Below are 22,470 nucleotides of genomic sequence, written 5' to 3' on the forward strand. Positions count from 1 at the left end.
GAAGGGGGAGGGATAGAGCCCCAGAACGATCCATAAGAGAGAAACATTAACTTAAAAACCGGCTATAGGAGGTCGGGGGGTGAGGGTATGACGGGGGGGGGGGCTAGGGGGTAATATCTTAATCAATAAAAAAATATATTAAAAAAAAAAGAATACTTAGAGGGAATTGACTGAATACAACAGACTGCTAAGACCTAGAAAGTGAACATATCCAAATATTGTTCATTCAAGATAAAAGCCTGTCTAAATTTTATCTTTTTAAGAAATCATAAGGTCCAATATCATAGAGCTAGGTTTGGAAGAGAGAAGAATTAGAGTCCTTAGAATGACATCAATATAAATTACTTCATTTTCACCAGAAACTATTAATCTTTTCTATTTACCTGCCACACTGCTATTCCTCTGACGGGCCAGCTTGACCTCTGGGCACTCCCTTCTTACATGTCCCGCATCTCCACATATGAAACATCTGAGGTCTCGTGGTTCTCTGAAGTCTCGAGTTTCATGGAGGTCTCGAGGGTCCAGGTCTCGAGAGTCTTTCTCTTCTTCATTCCCTTCCTTCTCTTCTTCACTATCTTTCTTCTTTACTCTAAACAGTAAACTGCTGATACCAATAATGTGGGGCTAGGGACTTGTAAACTGAGGGAGTCACAGAACAACTAAACTATACAAGAGTCTCATAATTAAAAGAACTAACATGCCCATGTTTCATGCATCTTTTTGAAGGCAAAGGAACTCACATTTATAGCACACCTACTCATATGGCAAAACCTGGGTATTCCAGTACTTTATAATAAAGTATCAAATTAAAAACATTTTTAAAACATCTAAGTTTAATCTTGTAACAATCCTTAGATATTGGTATTTATTATCTTCATTTTACAGGGGAAGAAACTGGGGTTTAGGGAAGATAAGTATCTTGCCTAAACTTAGCAAATAAAATAGCAGTGATAAAAACTAGAGAGCCTGTTCTCCCTGAAAAGTGCTAAGCCTTTATAATTAGGAAAAACATGCTAACTAAAGAAGGGATTTTCCTGGCCTATTAAACACAGTACATATATATAATGCAGGAAAGTATTTTTCATAGGTATATTTTTAAGGGGTACATAAAATGCACATTCCTTAAAGTAAATGTTATATACCTCAAAGCATATACCTAAAAAATTCAGTTAATTATATTTTAATTATCAGTAAGACTGTGAGGTTCTCAGCCAGAATCCCATGACTTGGTCTTTTTTTTTTCTTGGCTCCTAGCACAGTTCCCAGCATACAGTAGGTGTCAATAAATGCTTATTCAATTAAAAAAACAAAACATTAAATAAATGAATGAATATTGAGACACCATGGTACCACAAATAAAGCCCTGAACTTTCTCACTTAAAGATATCTGAAAACAGTTATAGCTACAATTGACCTTAACTTTAATTTCCCTGTAACATTGATACAAAATCATTTGCCAACCTTCTCCTTTTAGGACAGTCTTTCATGTAGTGGCCTATTTTTCCACAAACACGGCAACATCGATCATTGGGAGCCAGTTCTCCATCTGTTAATACTCTGGAATCAAAGAAGTACTCCTAGGGAGAAAATACAACTTTATCAGAAAAAAAAATCACTATAAACTTTTTAAAACAAATGGAAAGGAGACCAAGATGCAAAAGTGGTTTTTTAAAAAAATAAAATAAATAATAACAAATATTTCACTGCAATTAAAATGATGTAAAAATGAGATTCATAGGAAACAAAATGAAAACACCAAAAAAAAACTAACAAAAAAAATGAGATTCAGAATTATCATCATCAATATCTCAGTTGCTAACAGTACCAAACACTTTACACCCACAGTTTTCTCATTCATCTGCAGCATCTCTGCATAATATCTCAATATAGTAGATACTATATTCATTTTTATTTCATACTTGAGGAAACTTAGCTTCAGAAAAGTCATTTGCCCATAGTAAAAAAGCTGATAAGTAGCGGATAAAGAAAGTATTTAAAGCTAAGTCTATTTGACTCCAAAGCGCATGCTTATTGCTATAGCAGGCTACTTCTGGAAAGGAATTATTCTCTATAAAAGAGCTCTATGTAAATAAGAAAATCTTTTGATATTTTTAGTATTTTTAAAATTAATTTTAGAGAAAGAGGAAGGGGAACAAAGAGAGAGAGAGAATCATCAATGAGAGAAAATATCAACATCGATCTGCTGCCTCCTGCATGCCCCCAGCTGGGGATCAAGCCCATAACCTAAGTCATGTGTCCTGACCAGGAACCATCGAACTGGTGACCTCTTGGTGCATGGGTCGATGCTCACCGGCTGGGTGAACCAAGCTCACTTTTGTTTTATGAGAGTACCTTAAGCTTTAGCTCCATTTGGCACTATCACAAAGACTAGCCTGTTCTGACAGTACACACATCTCTGGAAAGCAAGAAAAGATATCTCCTTGGTGTTCGTCAAATCTATCTAAAGTCAAGGATAAAAGTAGGAGACATACTCACAATAATAAGTATTGGTGAGGATGCAGAAAAACTAGAACACACATATATTGATGGTGGAAACATAAAATAGCACAGCTGCTTTATAAAACAGTTTGGCAGTTCCTAAGAAAAGTTAACATAAATTTGTCAAAACGACCCAGCAAGTCCACTGTTAGGTATATACATACCCCTAAAATGAAAACATCCATCCAGACAAAAATTTGTACAGAAGTATTCACAGCAGTGTTACTCATAATTGCCAAAAACTATAAAATACACAAATGGTCAACAAGTGAATGGACGCATAAAATGCGATATATATCCATTCAATCATAAAAAGGAATGAAGGAATGAAATTCTGATACATGCTACAACATGAAGAAGCTCTAAAGAGATGACACTAAATGAAAGAAGTCAGTAACAAAAGGCTACACATTCTATGATTCCGTTTATATGAAATATACACGATAAACAAATTTACAGAAACAAAAAGTAGATTAGTGGTTTGAGGAGTGGGAGAGAGAATGAATGGGGATTGACTATTAATGGGAACAGGAGTTTCCTTGAGAGAGGATGAAAATGTTCTAAAATTAGATTGTGGTGGCAGTTGTACAATCCTGCAAGTATACCAAAAAACACTGTATTGCTCACTTTATATGGATGAATTATACAGAATGTGAATTATATTTCAATAAAGCAGTATTTTTAAAAATTCCTCACATTTACTACTGATGAAACCAATGTAGCTAAATAAAATCATCATATTTTTTTCCAGGACAAAATGAAGGCCTTTCTCAATTCACTCAGTTGCCTAAGGCAGAAACCTAGGAGTCATCCTCAACTTCTTCTCCTGCACCATAACCTGTAGTTAATCACCAAATTGCATCCATTCTATTCCTGAATCTCTTTAATCCACCCAGGTAAGGTGACCTAGACCTGGGGTCAGCAACTTTTTCTATAAAGGGCCAGATGGTAAATATTTTAGGTGTTGTGGCAAAACTGAAGATAGTATGTAGGTTAGGTGCTTACATAACAAAAGAGAAAGCAAATTTCCTCAAAAAATTTATATTAAAAAATTGCAAAATATACTAATTGAATAGAATTTTTTGTAATACAAGTTTACTAATTAACTAATGTCCCTCAGAAAGAGACATTTCTCTTAGTTGAAGTTTAAAGTTAGTATTCCCTATAATTAAAATCAATGGCAAATGTTCATGTATTAAATCAGGGGTGGGGAACGTCTGGCCCGTAGGCCATATAAGGCCACGGAAATCATTTGGTCAGGCCCTGCCAAGACATTAGGGGTGAGTTAATTAAATGCTTGACCAAATATATCAGGATAATTTTTAAGTTGATAATTTTGTATGGCTCTCGAATTATGTTATAAATATCCAAATGGCCCTTGGCAGAAAAAAGGTTCCCCACCCCCTTGTAAAATGCTAATCTGCAATTACATTTTATGTATTTCATCTTTGAAAATATCTTCACAGATAAAGAGGCTGAAGACTCAAGAGAATAATAAATGGATCTATGGAAGTGCATATGGAAGGACCAGTCTCTGATAAAGGAGAGAGATCTGCAGATGCAGGCAGAATTATAGATCTGGTAGCCAACTGTTGAAGGAATTGCTCTGATACTTTTTGTCTCAGAGAGAAAACATCTAAGAGTGAGAATGGCAGAGGTGAAAGGTGGGACAAAATGCAATGGGTATTGACTTTTGAATAAAATAAATGAAATTTCAAATAGTTCTTATTGAATAGGAAATACAGGTAACTAAAGAAATCTAATAAGAATGTCAGATAATGCCAAACAAAGAATGAAATCTTACCATTTGTGACAGCATGGATGGACCTGGAGGATATTATGCTAAGTGAAATAAGTCAGAGAGAGAAAGACATGATATGATTTCATTTATATCTGGAATCTAAAGAACAAAACGAACAAACAGAACAGAAACAGACTCATAGACACAGAGAACAGAATGATGGTTGCCAGAGGGAAGGGAGATTGGGGAACTGGGTAAAAAAGGTGAATGGATTAAGAAGTACAAATTGGCGGTTACAAAATGGTCATGAGGATGTAAAAGTACAGCATAGGGAATATAGTCAATAATCCTATAGTAACTACATATGGTGCCAGCTGAGTACTTGAAATATCAGGGGTATCACTTTGTAAAGTATATGATTGTCTAACCACTATGCTGTACACTTGAAACTAATACAAGATAATACTAAATGTCAACTATCCTTGAAATATAAAATAAAATTTAAAAGTCAGATAATATCAGAAGTCCAGGTGAGAGTGGTGAACATTAATTTATAATTTATTATATAAGTAAAACTACCTCAGTTTATGACTTTTTCCACCAGTGCTTAGCAGTCCAGCAAAGACAGATGGTGGATGGTTAAATTCATGTCAGGTTGAACACATCAGGTGCAAAAGGACAATGGAACAAAGGAATTTAAAGTATATGCCAAAAAGTAGACCAGGAATATAAGTTAAAAGGAGAGAAAAATGAAGACAGAAAACTGACAGAATGAGAGAAAATGGGTCAATATACCAGAGGACCTAATGACGTAGAATAGTTGAAGTAGAAATATTTAAGTGAGCAAGAAAGGTGAAAGAAAATATAGTTGTCTTCATTTTCACTAGTGTTTAAGGAATGAGACACATCTATTTTGTATGCTGTTATAATCCTTGTACATAGCAGAAAAACAGTTACAAAGTAGAAATTCAATCAACATCTACTGAAAGAATAAACTTTACTGTGGAAAATATAAGCATGAAAGACTATTAAACAAGGATATTTGTTATAATATCCGTTATAATACTGATATAATAAAAACAACTTAATGTCCATCAAAGAAAAATATTAAACTGATAGATCCAAGCTACAGAATACTACGTATTGTCCTTTAAAACAGAATAAAGAAGATCAAAAAATGGTTAGCAGCTCTGGCCAGTGGGTGTTGCTTAATGGTTAGAGCGTCGGCCCTCATACCAAAAGGTTGTGGGTTCGATTCCTGGTCACAACACAAACCTGGGTTGCAGTTTCGACCCCCAACCCCAGTTGGGGTGCGAATGGGAAGCAACCAGTCGATGTATCTCTTTCACATAGATGTTTCTCTTTCTCTCTCCCACTTCTTCCCTCCATTCCACTCTCTAAAAATCAATGGAAAAAATATCCTCGGGTGAGGATTAACAACAACAACAAAATGGTTAGCAGATCCATAGGCCTCTATTGATAGGCCCCAAACTCATGTCTGGCTCTTACACCAAATGAGTCAAAATCACAGACGCTAATATTTATTAGGACTACTTATAACATATTGAGTTATTAAGAGTTACTGACACTTTGTTATCACAGACTAAAATGAGCACATTTCCAGTTTACTAAGGACTCTAATTTATTTATTTACTTATTCTAAAAAGTCTGAATGCATGAAATTGCTAGGTTCCCACTAAAGATGTGCATGTGTTCACACTAATAGTTGGAATTTCCATAATTTTCAGGTAAAATGCCTTATCAGTGCATATTTAACTATGCTTTTCATTTATTGTTTTAATTAATCTCTATTATAAAAAACCCCGTGGCCATCACGCCGTCACAACCAAATGCCAAAAGGCACCTGCTTAACGCCATATGATTTCTTCATGGGAACAAGTAAGTGTTGCTCTGTTCAATTCTCATCTTCCAATGAAGGTCAATTTAAGTGCTCCTGAGAAGGAAGGTTAGGGCAGGAAACTATTCTTATCTCGTCCACAACTGTCTTCAAGGTGGGCGGGGCTGCATGTGCGGGTGGGCAGGGACTTGACACTGGGTCTCCTGCGATTTCGCACGGTGGGCCTCTAGTATTTTAATAAACTTATTGGATTTCCCTTTTATTAGATATTTTGTTCATGTATGACTCTTGTATTCTTTCAAACTTTATTGTCATTTTTCGTCTCTCCCTTGTAATCATTTTTACCCCAAGAGGTAAAACAAAACAAAAATTGAGCCTTAGCTTGTATGGCTCAGTGGATAGAGTGTTGGCCTGCAGACTGATGGGTCCCGAGTTCGATTCCAATCAAGGGCACATGCCCGGGTTGCAGGCTCGATCCCCAGTGTGGGGTGTGCAGGAAGCAGCCAATCAATTATTCTCTTCATCATTGATGTTTCTTTCTCTCTCTTTTTCTCTCTCTCCCTCTTCCTCTCTGAAAGAAAAAACAAACAAAACAAAAAAGAAAAAAAATAAACAGGTCTAAGAACCAATGCCCCAGGGGGAAAAAGCTCAGACTTCTCTGCTTTCCTCATCCCACACCCCTAAGAAAAAGTCCTAAAAGTGGACTGAACAAGATCAAGGATATTCATTATGAATAGTAGAAACATGGTTTCTCTCTTGAGATTACTTCTCTTTGGAGTTTCTTTCTCTGTGAAACTAAGATCTCTTCCATTGGAAAGCAAACAAAAACCAGGGTGAGATCGCCTTGGCTCAGTTGGTTGGAACGTTGCCCTGTATACCAAAAGGTGGCAGGTTCAATTCCCAGTCGGAGCCTATCATACCCAGTTCGATCCCCAGTCGGAGCCCTACAGTAGGCAACTGATTGATGTTTCTCACTCACACTGATGTTTCTCTTTCTCTCTTTATTTCTCTCCTTCCCATAACCCCCTTCCTCTTTTTAAAGTCAATTTAAAAAAAAAAATGAGTTAGGAAGTACTTCGATCTCTAAAAAAAAAAACAAAAAACAAACAAACCAAAGTGAGATCAAGAGGAATGGCGGATACTATGCTACCCAGTTCAGGCAAAAGGAATCCTCTTAATCCATGCTAATTCAGCTTACTAATGCTACATCAAAATTAGAAGCGCCTCAGCAAATAAAGTATTTTTTGGTGTTGTCCTCTCTGTTTATATTTTCATAAATATTTCAAGAGATAGAGTTGCAGTGGGTAGCACCTCAAATTCAAAATTTAAGGATTCTGAGTCTCGACTATCCTCCCTTAGTCATTCAACAAATGCTTATTTGATACATGCTTTTTGTCAGACACTATGATAGGCACTGGAGCTATGATGGTAAATTTTATGGATATGGACCGTCCTCATGGAAATATAGTCTAGTGGGAAGATAGAATTTAACAAATAAACAAATAGATAAACAAAATTTAGCAAATGGGTATCTTATTATGGACTATGATAAGTGCAATTTTCTCTGTCCCTACGTCTAACACCAACTTAGAAATAAGAGTAGGTTCTTGTACTATTAAAAAAAAAACTTATATAAGAAAAAAGAAGATTCAGAATTCAAATAATGTCAACTTACAGCTTCTCTGCCAATGAGTGGATAAAAGGGAGTACCAAAAAGTTTCCTTCCATTGATAAATGCCTTCATGATGAAATTGGTCACTATTGAAGAAAGAAACAACAATAAAGATATAGATCTTAATGTGTAAGAGCTTTAAGAGCAGGGAATTTCTACATTTAAAACTTACTTTTTCTAGAAACTCCAGCACCAAGATTATGATTCAAGTCAAAAGGATCTAGAAAAGAAAAATTTTCTTTTTAATTGAGAATTACGTTCATTGTAACATTAAATATTCTTAGTAGTCATGACTGCAACCTAATACTATGTAAATCAGATCACCCAAGCAGCAAATTATTTTTTAAATTATAAATTAAAGGATGGAAACTGATAAAAATCAAAAGAATCTTCCAAAATCTAATATGTTTCCGTTTTCCCCTCATTTCCCTTGACAACATGAAATTGGCTTTTCATTTTATTTTGTTTCTTAATGAATATCAGTTAAATGATTACCTTCGATTGCAATGCATTTGGACGTCCACTGCTTTTCAAAAGTTGTTAACAGCTTTTTCTGCCGAATGCTAATTACATATTCCTTGAAATCAAACTCTTCAGTATAGAAGCGAAGCAGTCCCAACCAAAGCTCTCCTAATGTTTCTGTATTCTTTCCAAGTGAAGGTAAACGTTTTTTCTACAGGTGAGAAAAAAGAAAGAGAAATATCTCAACTATCCAAAATATAGACTCTAAATCCAAGTAAAATTATTAAATTAAATTATGTCAATCCTAACATTTATCAGTCAGCATTCCATAACATAAAGATTACTTAAAAATTACCAGTTCTTCTGTTTTATCAAAGAAAAAAGCATTCCATCCATCAACCATTCTCTGTGGAATCTGTTTTCCATCAAAGATCTGCATAAAAAATTAATTTTATTATTAGATTTTAAGTCATCCAAGCCAACAACCTAAATACCCTCACCTCATTTTAAAATTTAGCTGTAATAGACATACTGAAATATTTCTTCCAAAATGAGTATGTTAGGATGGTATAATTTGATGTCAAGTTATTAATGAATAAAATGTATCTGAAAGACCAAAGCTGGGAAACAATATCTTAAGAGCATAAGACTCTCCAAATGACACATTTGATATTATTTGATGTTACCAATTGACCTGTCAAAACACATCCAGTCCAAAATAAATAAAATAAAACTAAAGTAAATCAAATGAAAACAGCATTTTCATCCAAGAATCATGGATGTAGAAATACATAATACATAATATATCTATTGATTGTGCTCCCAAAGGAAATCAATGGAATTATTTGTTTTGGGGAAGGGTCTAGTACCTTTAATCTTTATCACATGAGGCTAAAAAGCCCCCTGGACATTGATTTAAAAACCAAAACAAAATAAAAAAAAATTTAAAAAAACGAAAATTAGGAAGCTTTCTCTGACATGTTGATAAAGATTGTAAAATCTTCATGATTAATTATAATAATACACTGTCCTAAAGAGGGGGGAGGGGTAACGCTAATTTACTAGAAGAAAACTACCCCAGAAGATGATTGTATAGGCACAACTAACCTAACCTCTACAAGCAGTTTTTTGAGACTCATTCTCTAAAGGCATTTTAACAGATATAATCAATTAGAAAGTTACAGTAAGTTAAGAGTCAGCAGAACTTATTTCTAGTCTTAGTCTTGCCGAGTAGTGATTCTGAGCAATATAATTATGTTCCTAAATCCTCCGTTTTCCCAATGAAAATGAGAGATGAGATTAATTAGGTCAGTTGTTTTCAAATTTTATCTTTCTGTTAAGCTGTAAAACTCTTTCCTAAAATGCAACCTTCCTTGAAGTTCAGAAGTGTAAAACATATAAAAGCAAAGGCACTCTGATAGAAGCCAGTGGAGAAAACACATCCCATTTTTCCTTACCCCACTCCTCATACATACCCTAATGAGTTCCTAAGAGTTTACCAGAATGTATACTTTAAAACCACTAGATAAGGTGGTCCCTAAGGCCCCTTGCATTTTAGATGGGACAATGAATTATAAAATTAACTACATGTCTGGTCCCTCTAATTCACTCTCAGGTTTAAGTTCTTTGTGGGTATAATTATCCACTAAAATTCCTACTATTACATCAAAGCCTGCCATATAGAGAATATTTAATTTATGTTTACTGAATGAATATTTCTACTCTGTAAGCACATATACATAAAGACAATTTCAAGGGACTTGAGCTAATAAATTGTTTTTTATATTTACATATAACTTAAACAAATACAGTTACCAAGAATCATCTAGCATAAATTCAGACTTTTATAGAACAAAAAAGGTAGAAATTACAGCTATTAATATCTAAAACAAAATACATGGGATCCTGCCCTCAAAAATGAAATGCAGGTTTTAAAGAGGCCAAAATATTTGATGCTTTTATATTTATTACAGGGGAATGACACAAGATACCTCTTTAGACTTTGATTCTTTTTTAAGAAGATTCTTACTTTTTGAGTAACAACTATGATCCAAACCCAACTATGTTGGTTGATAACACAGTAAAGTGGACCTGTAGGCCTTAGAGGGTAATCACTGATTTGTCTGTTTTTATAAACAATCTTGTTTTACAATGCCTAACTTTCCACTCCGACTCAGCCCTTAGAAGCACTAATGGTATCTTCTCTTACTCTTACACACACACACACACACACACACACACACTCTTTCTTATCTTTTAACACCAATTATTCTCCACTCAAGCACTCAGTCCTCCCTCTGAAACCTCACCAAACAATTCAATCATATTTGTATAAAGAGTATCCCTGTACATTTCCATATTTACTTTCTTATTGTAATATTTTAGTATTTACTGCTATTTTTAAATTGCAATTTCTTAGTTGTAAAATACATATAAAATTACCCATCTTAAACATTTTAAGTGTACAATTCAGTGGCATTAAGTACATTCCCATTGTTGTGCTCACCTATCCACAGAATTATTTTCATCTTGCAAAAATAAAACTCTGAACCTATTAAATAATAATTGCCCATTCCTGTCTCCCCACAGCCTCTGGCAACCAGCATTCTACTTTCTGTCTATGAAGGTGACTACCCTCATTTAAGTGAAACGGTACGGTATTTGTCCTTTTGTGACTGGTTTGTTTCATTTAGCACAGGCTCACCCATTCAACAGCAATTTTTAAGCTGATATAAACTACGAAAACATAGCAGTCATAATATCAAGTTTGAGGAACACTCCTATTTTAAGTGAAAATGAAAATTTACTTTTACTTAAGATGATCTGCTAGAATACAGCAAAATCATTCTACTTAGAAAAGCTCCTTTTGACCTAAAGAATTTTGTATTGTTGACCATTAAAAACAGTCTTTGCAGGGCCTTATTTATACCTAGTCACTTAAAGTCTAGGTTCAATCACAAATGGAGTCAAAGATCATCAGCTTCATTAAACATATCCTTACCCTTAAAAGTTGATCGATGCCAATGACCAATACTTAAATGATGCCAGAGCAATGGACAATGGGGTCCCATATGACAAGCAAAAAAGGCCAGAAGCAAAAATCCATATATCATCAGTTCATATGTATCACAAAGCCCCCCATAATCACAGCTCATTATGATGGAAAACATTCCATGGACTGTCTCATTTCATCAATCATTGTCTGTTAAGCAGATAATGGGAGAGTTCTTGAAGTTGGCTATGGCAATCCTACCTACATTTTTCCAATAATAATATTAGTAAAGCTGCTAATGATAATAACAAAAACAACCACCATTTATGAACACCTATTTTATTAGCACCTATAACATTCAAAATAATTCATTGTCTCTGTTCCCTATATTAACACCGAAATACCATTATTACATTTTCACTCAAGACTAGTGGTGGTCAGACACCTTTTTGAAGGCCACAATGTCAGAATTAGGATTCAAACCAGTTATTTCTGGCCCCCAAATCATGCCCTGCTCTTTCCATTGTATCATGCTGCCTCAGTGGCTCCTCATCCATAGGTAATATAATTCGAGAACACAGACAAACCACCATAATTTATATTCCATTTTAGTAAAGCATAGTATTCTGTCAAAGTCATAGAAAATCATAGCAAATGGCTGCACTGGGCAAATATGCAAAATATCGCCAAATATAAGGCCTTAGTAACAATTATACTAATACAGAGAATGACCTTGACCCTGGCAGGCCTAATAAATTCATGATAAATTTTAAATATCCTTCAGAGAACAATTTTGTTTAAAAAAAACACACATCACTCAACATAGATTCAGCAACTTAAAATTTTCTGCTGGAAAATGACATTTACAATCTTTATTTCTCTTCCACTGTTTAAAAGAGGGAAGGAAATGCTTCTAAAACCAGGACATTCATTAGAACTTTTAAAAGCTTACTAAGACCATCTGACACCCACCATATGGCTTGCTATTTTGTAATTTTCTTCTTTGACATGACTACCAAAGTTTATGTGAAATTAGAATATGTGATTTACCAGGCAATTCTGATGCTTCTCTCCTTCCTCAAAATAATGACCTTTCTAAGAAATTAGATCTGGATCCTCTCTAATGTTTGCAAATCCATTTTGTGACAAAAATGAGGAGGAACAGATAGATGATTAAGAACTCCTCTGTACTTGCCCCAGTCAGTGTGGCTCAGTTGAGCACTGTCCCGTGCACTGAGAAGATGCCAGTTCAATTCCCAGTCAGGACACATGCCCGGGATTGTGGGCTCAATCCCTAGCAGGGAGTGTGCAGGAGGCAGCTGATCAATGTTTCTCTCTCTCTCTCCCTTTCCCTTCCTCTATCTCTAAAATCAATAAAAAACATTTCTTTTTTAAAAGAACTCCTTTGTACCTATTTCAGAGAATATAAGTTGGCTACAAAAAGGGACTCTGAGTCACCAAGTCTGAGTGAATACGAGTAAAATCTGTTTCTTTTGATGCATATTCTTATGTTTAATGCAATTAACATGACCCTACAGAGATGAGGAAGAATTTCCTTGGGTTTTCTCTCAACCAAAATTCACAAAGTTGACCAAAATATAAACAGGAATAAATCAAACTTCCTTGCCAAGCAAAAGGAAAGAGAATACTCTGAAGAGAAAAAACTTAGTATTTGCATCTGAGACTAATATATGAGTTCATAGATGGCTATATAAATTTAATAATGATCTGCAGCATTCTGACGGTAAGATACAAAAATGTTACAAAAGATATTCAATAGTACTGTTCATCAATTATTTTTTTGGTAGTCTATATTCTCCCATAATAAACTTTTTTAAAGGTTCATTGTTTGATTATACCATTAACAGAAGAAGAAAACTTAGGATGTCATGATGAAAAAAATCCTTCATAATCTCATGAACTGAGCAAGATCTATGTGTTTAGATGGATTGTTCTCACAAGAAACTCCTTTACAATTTTCTTAAACACCTACCTCTTGTAGAACTGGGATAACAGGTGGTTTTCTCTGCTGCAGAAAGTACAGCACCATAAGGATATAAGCATATGAAGACAAACTTCCCCTGGAAGCATCTCCAATATCACATCGCTAAAGAAACATAACAATGATTAAAAAAACTTCAGAATCTTATTCCATGCAGAATACTGACTAGTTTGAGACACTATTTTTTCTCAACTCATCAAACTGGCAAATATCCAAAAGTTCAATAACAAACTGTCATAGAGGGTGTGGGTAAACAGGTATTTATACATACAGATGTATAAGTTAGCATAAATTCTATGAAGAATAATTTGGCAATATCAAAATTACAAGGGCAATTTCGTTTAACCTAGCCGTTCTGTTCTAATAATTTATCCAGCAAATATGTGATAAAAAAAAACACAATGTAAAATGACTAAGAAGTGTTTTCATTGTGACATTGTTTTAATAGCAAAAAATCACAAACAACTTAAGGTATCAGTATAGCACAGATTTTAAAAACTAATGAGTATCCACATAATGGAATAATATATAATCATTAAAAAAGAACAAAGAAGCTATTATATATTCATATAAAATAATCTCCAATATCTATTGCTCAGTAAAAAAAGTAAAGCGCAAAACAGTGTTTTCAATGTCAATACCTGTAATAAGAATGAAGTAGGAAATTTCGGTACTGGTATATTTCTGGAAGAATGAAGAACTTTTGACAATGGGTGCCTTCAGCAAGAGGTACTGATAGGCTAGGAGATAGCTGTGGAAGGTAGATTTTCCACCATAAACCCCTTTGTTTTTTAAAAATATATTTGTGTTGATTTCAGAGAGAAAGGAAGAGGGAGAGATAGAAACATCAATGATGAGAGAGAATCATTGATTGGCTGCCTCCTGCACACCTCCTACTGGGGATTGAGCCTGCAACCTAGGCATGTGCCCTTGACAGGAATCGAACCTAGGACCCTTCAGTCCACAGGTTGAAGCTCTATCCACTGAACCAAATCGGCTAGGGCTCCACCATAAACCCCTTTAGACGTTTTGAATTCTGAACCACATGTTTTTTAAAAAATTAATAAAAACACACAAAATGAACCCTCAGAGACTTCCCTCGAGTAAAGCTTTAGCTGCTATTATTTTAAGGGAGAGGAATGATTTCCTTGACATGAATCACTCGGTTTTATTACTAAAATTCCATAGGAGTACCGAACTGTCATGTTGGAGACAGTTTATGAGGTGAACCCAGAAAAGTAGCTCTATCAAATATGATTTGTAGGCATGGGAGTTGGCTTACCATCTAGTTAAGAATCTCTGGGTTAGGAAATCTCATGTTGGGGTTGAAAATCATTATCACATTGAGAAATTTTGTCAATGACAAATTTACCAGTTACATACGGAACTGGAGCACGCACAGGAAAAAACTAAGAATTACCCTACTCAAATAGGTATAAATTAAACCATTAACATTGAGGGCTTCTTTTTAAAAGTTCAGGTAAACAAAAATCAGAAATTATTTTTCACAAGTGTGACATCAGTATGTTTCATTTGAACAATCATGAGTCTTACAACAAAGCAGATCATTAATTTTTTAATACATACCTTAGCAAACACTTTCATAGTATATCCCAAGTACTGCACTCTAGGATCAATAGCTGCATAAGTAGCTAGCATTCTTGTGTTATGTTGAGCCTGAAAAATAATTACATATTTGAAATCACTTCAAATTTATTAAAAATTAGATAAAACAAGAGAATACACTCTAAAGGGAACATATAAATGTAAACTTAAAATACCTATAAGTAAGTCAAAAACTAATTTTCAATCTGAAATATCAAGATGATTAATTTTTCCCCTTAAACCACTCACATTTGAAAGCTTTAAATATAAATGTATAGTCAACAATCTATAAACTTTTTCAATGACAAGTGTAAACATATCTAGGTCTATAAAGAAAGAAAAACTTACCAATGTATTATACAAACTGATGTCACCTTCTAAACCACTTCGTCTGTGTTCGAATTTTACTATAGGCACTTTGGCAGTAGTTATAGGCAAAATATTTCTTAAACCTGATTAAAAAATAAAACTTCACTAAGTTAAATAATTTTCAAAATGCTAAAAAATATTTTCTGTTGTTTTAAAGTTATAATTTAAAATTCATACCTGGATGTCTCTTAAGAATTTTTGCCAAATTTTCTATTATTTCCTTACAATTTAATTTCTAAAAAAAAAGAAAGAAACAAAGAAATAATAAAATTTGTCTGACTCAATTGGGTCTTGTACAAATTCCACTTTAATCTAGGCACTTAATACTAGCATTTAAAATCTGTAGCCATAAGCTCTATGTAACCTTTTACTTAAGTATATGGTCCAAGGACCTGTCAGCATCATCTGGAAACAAAAGAAATGCAGAATCTCAGGCCCCACCTCAATCTACTGAATATAATTCACATTTTATCAAGATCCCCAAGTAATCCACGTCCACATTAAAGTTTGAGAAGCACAAAGACAAGAGGACAATGTTTTCAAATATGTGAAGAAACAACTACAGGTGGCCTTGGTGAAGGCAAAACAATTTAGTGATTAAGAACATAGGCTCTCAACTTAGACAAATTTGAATTCAAATCTTAAATTAAGTACAGTACTGAGTAGCTATGTGACTGTCCAGATTCTTAACCCCTCTGAGCTTCATGCTACTATTCTATAAAATTGAGATAATTATAATCTCTCATGTAATTAGAGAGATTACATGAGACATGTATGTAAAGCATTTAGCAGCATGCTTGGCGCAAAATAAGTATTTTAAGTCTGTGGGCTTTTTATTATTATGTTGACCAATAAAAGAAAAATAATCCTATTGTAACCAGCATCTACTTCTTCAAGGAAATTCTTACTCTGCATATTTAAATGCTGACTTTTTAAAAACTAGACAGCAGAGTTGCTATGGTAATGCTATCCATGATAAAAGAAACAGGAAAGATAATGGCATTATACATTAACTGCACTAAGTTAAAGGGTATTTACATCAATGCCCACACTTGCTACTAAAATCACTTTTGCATATCCCCAACATGCTCTTTTTAGCTTCAAGAAAGCAGTAGCCATTGCAGCTTAACTAGGGGATTTCAAGGGAAACTTTATTTACTAATTAACACACAATAAAATAAGAGGTTATTTTCCTCTTATTATGCAAGAATGTAAATGTATGATAAATTTTAAGTTTTCAATTATGGCTCATCTGAAAAAAAAATTATTCTTTTTCACTGTTTCAACCTTCCACAGATTACATGCAATACATAAACCCTTAGTAATTAGAAGTCTGATTATTAAATTTTATATAGGAGATACCTAAAACTCTAACCTCTTCCCTAGATAAAAATTATTTTTAATTCCCTCAATTTTTGATCTTCAAAATGGAAAGGGGCATCTCTCCAGGTAGATGGCACCTGAATAGTTAGTTAAAAAGAACTAAAATATTTTACAACTTTTCAGTTTCTTTATAGAATAAGAAGATGTTAATAAACACCAGAAGCAATTTCTTAGAGCCAGAAATAAGGATCTACCAGATATCACTGCCATCTCTACTCTGGTTCTAACAATTCTAAAACCACTTTTTGAAAAAACTATTTCAGAAACACATAGTTCACTATTCTGCTGAATTCTTTTATAATACAACAGAGGCTATACTGACACCACTACAGATAGCCAGAAGCTTGGCCTCGCCCCAACCTTTCAAGTAATAACTATAAACAGCAATAACTATGCTAGTAAGGGAATGAGCAACTATAGGGATCCCCTCCTTTTCTAGTTGCTGCTAGGCAGGCCTGGGATACTTTTTCTTGTCCCATCAGCCCCTTTCTTTACTGGAGCTTGGACAATCTTGTTTCCACTGTTGAGGCCTGGTACACAAAGAAGAAAGGCCTACCTACCCACTCCCACTGATGAAAGTGCTTTGGGGGAAGGTCTGCTCCTGGCATCTCAAGGTGGAACTCAGAAAGCTTTCAATTTCAGAAAGTAGTGGTTAAGGTCTACAGAATCATTAGTACTATATTTCAACTACATTTTAGGTTAAATAAATTACAGAGAAGCAGTGAGATACAATGAAAAGAACATGAACTCTGGAGTCAGACAGACCTGGGTATGAATCCCAGCTCCATCATTTATTAGCTGTGAACTTGGGCAAGTACGTTTATCTTTCAAAGCCTCAGTTTCATCTGTAAAATGGGGGAAATTTTCTACCTCAAAGGTGGTTGTAAGAGTGAAATGAGATTATGTAAAAGTGTATACAAGGGACTCAACAAATTTTAATTTCCCTCCTCAATCAAAATGAGTTTCTAAAAGCTATCCTATATATTATGTGCTATTGAGTTGGCTACAAATCCTGGAGACCCTATGAATGTCCACAATGTCCTGACCTCAATAGCCCAACTCAGCTCCTGTAGACTCATGCCTATGCGCTTCTTCTATAAAGTCAATCCATCTCATATTTGGTCTTCCTCTTTTCCTGCTGACTTTTATTTCTCACAGCATTTTTGACATATCTAAAGAACCCTGACTTCTTATGATATGCCCAAAGTAGGAAAGCTTCAGTTTTATCATTTTTGCCTCCAGCAATGTTTTAGGTTTAATTTGTTATAGGACCCCCTTTTGTCTTTCTGGTGGTCCAAGGGTATTAATAGAGCTCTCCTCTAACACCATATTTCGAATCTTTTTTTTTTTCCTATCAGCCTTTTTCACTGTAAAGCTATTTTAGTACAAATAATTTATAACATTGCTTCTATAGAAAAAAATGTGTTCTAAGTACCCCAAAATTGCAATGAACTTGTAGAACACAAGCAAGTTATAACTTATATGTCTACCTTTCTATTCTATCTTTAGTAATACAAAGACATGACCTAATGGAAGAAGTATGAAAAGATAGTGAGATCAACGTTCACTACCAAACTGAAGCACCAACTTCTCATTGGTTCTAAAGAAAAAAATTCCAACTCTATGGTACATTAACTTTTTCCAACAATTTATTACAAGCACATGTAACTCTCAGTGCCATGATTTTTGCATTATAAAATTACTCAAACAGTAAAGTTACTTATTTAAATATTTTAATGTCTCTGAAAATTATATGACCTTACATTTCAAACACAGCTATTGCTAATATATTTACACAAATAATGACACCATATATTTTTATCAATACTACAGACAAAATTAAAAATAGAGTAATCACTGGAAGAAAATAAACTTCCATATCTCTTTCCAAACACTAACTCTTACCTCTGCATTTTCGTGGCCTTCTAGGGTCATACAAATATCCAGATCACTATCACGAAATCCAAATCCATTCTTAGAAGAGCCAAATAAGCACAATCTTGCCTTTTCTAAGCAAAAAAAAAAAAGTCAAAAGTTTTATAATTAGCAGGAAAGAGGAGTCTTCTATTACCTACCTATGGCCTAACACAAATGATCTTGTCCACATTTTATGCCCTAAATTACCAACCATTGACAGATATACTGAGAAATTCCAATACAAAACACTCATCTAAAATGCAGATCTTTTGCTCAAGTTCCCACACCCATGTATCTAACTGCTTCTTCCATTTTTCCAGAGATCATAAATTCAACAAGTCAAAACTAAACTATCAACTTCATCTCAAACCTACTATTATTTCTAAAATCTTTCTCAGAAAACAGTATCATCATCGACTCAGTTGCCCAAGTCAGAAATATATGTGTGATTCTTAACTCCTCCACATCCAAAAAAACCAACAAGTCTTTAGCTTCTTCCAACTTAACTATCTCATAAATTCATCCTCAACATCACTACCAATAGTTAAAACCAATACTTAGCCGAAACCGGTTTGGCTCAGTGGATAGAGCATCAGCCTGCGGAATGAAAGGTCCCAGGTTCGATTCCGGTCAAGGGCATGTACCTTGGTTGCGGGCACATCCCCAGTAGGAGATGTGCAGGAGGCAGCTGATCGATGTTTCTCTCTCATCGATGTTTCTAACTCTCTATCCCTCTCCCTTCCTCTCTGTAAAAAATCAATAAAATATATTTAAAAAAAAAACACAAAAAAAAACCCAATACTTAGAGATTTATGTCTTGGAAATAAAACTAGTTTTTTTAAGGCACAATTCAAGTAGTCCTATAAATATCACCTTAGTAAATAGAATTAATTTTCCTCCAAAAGTGAGACAGTAATCCATTTGATATAAATTATGATAGGACTATCTTCTCATTCTCAGTATCATTCGTTACAGATGCCACTTCACACTTGGAGTGCGGGGAAACGAGTTAAGTCGGCTCGCGTGAATTGCGCGTACTCCGCGGGAGCCGTCTTTAACTCGGTTCATATAGATTTGCGGTGGAGTGCGGGAAACGTGTAAACTCGGGCCGATTGTAACTGCGTATTACCAAATATTTGTTTGTAATCCACCCTTTTGGTGGATGGAACAAAACCAAAAGACAGAGCCATCTTATATTTTGGCGGGAAATTCACCCGCACTCCAAGTGTTCAAACAAGCTGTGACTTAACAGGATCAGGTTTTTCTCCCTATTAATTCTTCTAGACTATACATTTAGATAACAAACTCTATGTTTTCAAAACTTAATCCTCCCTTTCAGTTCTGATACCCTAACTTGAAATTTCAACGATAACTGAGATATAAAAGAAGTTACGTTCATGAGCAAATAAAAATGTGCATCAGTTTAATATAACAGGGACTTGAGATTTGGTCAATATTTTACATAATAGCAAATATAATTCAAATATGGAATCTTATAGCACATAACCGATTATCTTTTAAAAGTACTACTTCATTCTGATTATAAATCAATTCTTTATTCTTTTCTAAAATACTTGGCTATAGAACTCTTGATTCTTCACCCCTATACTCAAAACCTGCTCCTTCTGCTATTTTTGCCATCTCAGTTAAATAGCACCGCCCAACTATTAAGGTAAACACTTTGAACCATCCCTGACTCCTTTTCCTCACATCTAACATGTAATGCATCAGCAAATCCTGTTGGCTCTACATTCAAGATATATCCTAAATCTGACCATTTCTCATCTACTCTTTCAAATCACTGTTATATCTCATCTGAACCTATGTAGCAGCCTCTTAAATATTCTGCTTGCTTCTATTCTTATGAATCTATACTCTGTTCTCTCAGATAATGTCACTTAAGTGTTAAAATCCTCCAGAAGCTTCTCATTAGATACTCAATATAAAATTCAAAGTCCGTCTATCAACATCTATAAGGCCCCAATGATCCAGTCTCTAGCCTACCCCTCTAACCTCATCTTTCTAGTATAGTGACTTCATTCACTCCACTCCAGCCATACTGACTTCCTGGCTGGTCTTCAAACATACCAAACATAATCCAATCGTGGAGTGTTTATATTTGTTACTCTTTCTTTCTAGAATGTTCTCTCCTTAGATATTCATATTAGTTGCTCCTTCATATTATTTATGGCTCTGCTCAAATGTCACTTTATCAGAAAGAACTACGATAATACCCCATTACTATCCTTTTAACTCCTGAACTTTAATAGCATTTATTTCCTGATTTTATATTACATACATATTTGTTCACTTGACTATGTCTCCCCCTCTTAATATAAGCTTCATGAGAGTAGGTTTCACCTTTTATTAGCACTGTATCCCCAGCACCTAAAAGAGTATCTAACACATAACATTCAATAAATACTTTTTTAAAAAATGAATGAAACTCAGATCAAGTGACTATAGTAAAAAAAAAAAAAATCAATTTTTAACATATGACATACCATCATATTCTTTTTGAATAAACTTTTCCAAGCCCATTAAAATTTGTTCCCTATTGTGTTGTTCAGAGAAAGGTGGTGACAATTCATCTAAATTGAAAAAAGAAAAAAGTAAGAAAAATAAAATCTGAAAATATCTTCAATTTTTTATCCTAAAAACTTACTTAACATTTCTTTATTATTTGTTAACTTCTATGAATATAAAGTCATAAATGTTACTAGGGAAGGAAGGGGCAGAAACAGCAAAAAGGTAATTTTTATAGATCTAGATTTATGTTCATTTCACATGATCATTTTCCTTATGAAATATCTACAAATTATTTAAAATCATTTTCTTCAGACATTCTACTCTCCCATACGCTTGCTTGTTCTTCCCTCCTGGTAAGACTACACTCCTGTTGTTAAACTAGGTACCTGACCTTCAAATCTAACAGTTGCCACAAATGCCTGGTCAAGATTCACATCTTCCCTATAAGTTGCTTTACTCAATGAGTCTTCAAAGACCTTTCCTTAACTAAATTTCCTTAGTTCTCCAAACTACTTGTCAGTTTAATTTACACTGTCCTTTTAGTTTTCTAGTTGTTTCATTTATATTCACCTTATTTTTCTAAATAAGACCATATATAGGATGGGGCAAAAGTAGGTTTGCAGTTGTTCATATGGAAAATAATAATAAATAATAATATAAGAATAAACTCTGTGTTTCAAGTACTCTCAATTGTAAGCCTACGTTTGCCCCACCTTGTATTCCTTAAGAACAGTCTTTTTTCCTATCTCCTGCTCCAGATGTATCCCCAGGAGTTAATAGGGTAATGGGAACAAAGCAGTAATTTACTGTAATGAATTAAACTAATACTCAGCTTTTGAAAAACAAATGTAATATCAGCACTTGCAACTTGATTAGCTGAAATACATGTGATTATTGTTTTCTTAGAGTAGTGAACTATTTTGTATGATACTCTAATGGTAAAACGATATGATGCACTTGTCAAAACCCATAAAACTCTGCAGCACAAAGAGTGAACTTTACAAAATGCAAATTTTAAAAACTCATTTAGGAGGTCAGGCAATCTCAGGATGGAATGCAGGCTATAACTAAAAAATCTAAGTGTTATAAATGTACTACAGACCCAGTACACAGATTCGTGCACTGGTTGGGGGCATGGCCTGCGGGGATCGGCCTGCTGTGGGAGCGCTGCTCAGCCCTGTCAGCCGAGCAACTGTAGACCCGCCTTCTGAGTGGCTGCTTCCGCTGTAGGAGCACTGCTAATCCTGGTCAGCAGAGTGGTGCTCCACTGTGGGAGCGCACTGACCACCAGGGGGCAGCTCCTGGTGGTTGTTCTGGTCATTCCGCCATTCAGTTGATGGGCTTTTATATATAGAGATAAGACAACTTCACTCAAGGGAGTGGAGGAAAAGGTGCTAACCTAAGTAACTTTGAAAATTAGTGGAGTCTGTAAGACTAAAAG

The 22,470-nt window shown here is 34.6% G+C and overlaps 1 protein-coding gene across 1 annotated transcript in view; it reads right to left on the bottom strand.

Annotated features, from left to right (window-relative positions):
- ZCCHC11 (zinc finger CCHC-type containing 11) overlaps positions 1-22,470 on the bottom strand; it is a 78,645-nt gene that overhangs the window by 11,402 nt on the left and 44,773 nt on the right. Inside the window, exons 14-25 of the mRNA XM_023752823.1 lie at positions 21,005-21,091; positions 18,489-18,592; positions 15,378-15,435; positions 15,180-15,283; positions 14,814-14,903; positions 13,218-13,331; positions 8,588-8,665; positions 8,266-8,443; positions 7,943-7,990; positions 7,774-7,856; positions 1,462-1,577; positions 384-601 (exon numbers count right to left, since the gene is read on the bottom strand). Of these exons, the coding sequence (XP_023608591.1) occupies positions 384-601; positions 1,462-1,577; positions 7,774-7,856; positions 7,943-7,990; positions 8,266-8,443; positions 8,588-8,665; positions 13,218-13,331; positions 14,814-14,903; positions 15,180-15,283; positions 15,378-15,435; positions 18,489-18,592; positions 21,005-21,091 (1,278 nt within the window). The remainder of the gene's footprint in view (positions 1-383; positions 602-1,461; positions 1,578-7,773; positions 7,857-7,942; positions 7,991-8,265; positions 8,444-8,587; positions 8,666-13,217; positions 13,332-14,813; positions 14,904-15,179; positions 15,284-15,377; positions 15,436-18,488; positions 18,593-21,004; positions 21,092-22,470) is intronic.

The sequence above is a fragment of the Myotis lucifugus genome, unplaced genomic scaffold, assembly GCF_000147115.1.
Source record: "Myotis lucifugus unplaced genomic scaffold, Myoluc2.0 scaffold_37, whole genome shotgun sequence".
Taxonomy (NCBI): Eukaryota; Metazoa; Chordata; class Mammalia; order Chiroptera; family Vespertilionidae; genus Myotis; species Myotis lucifugus.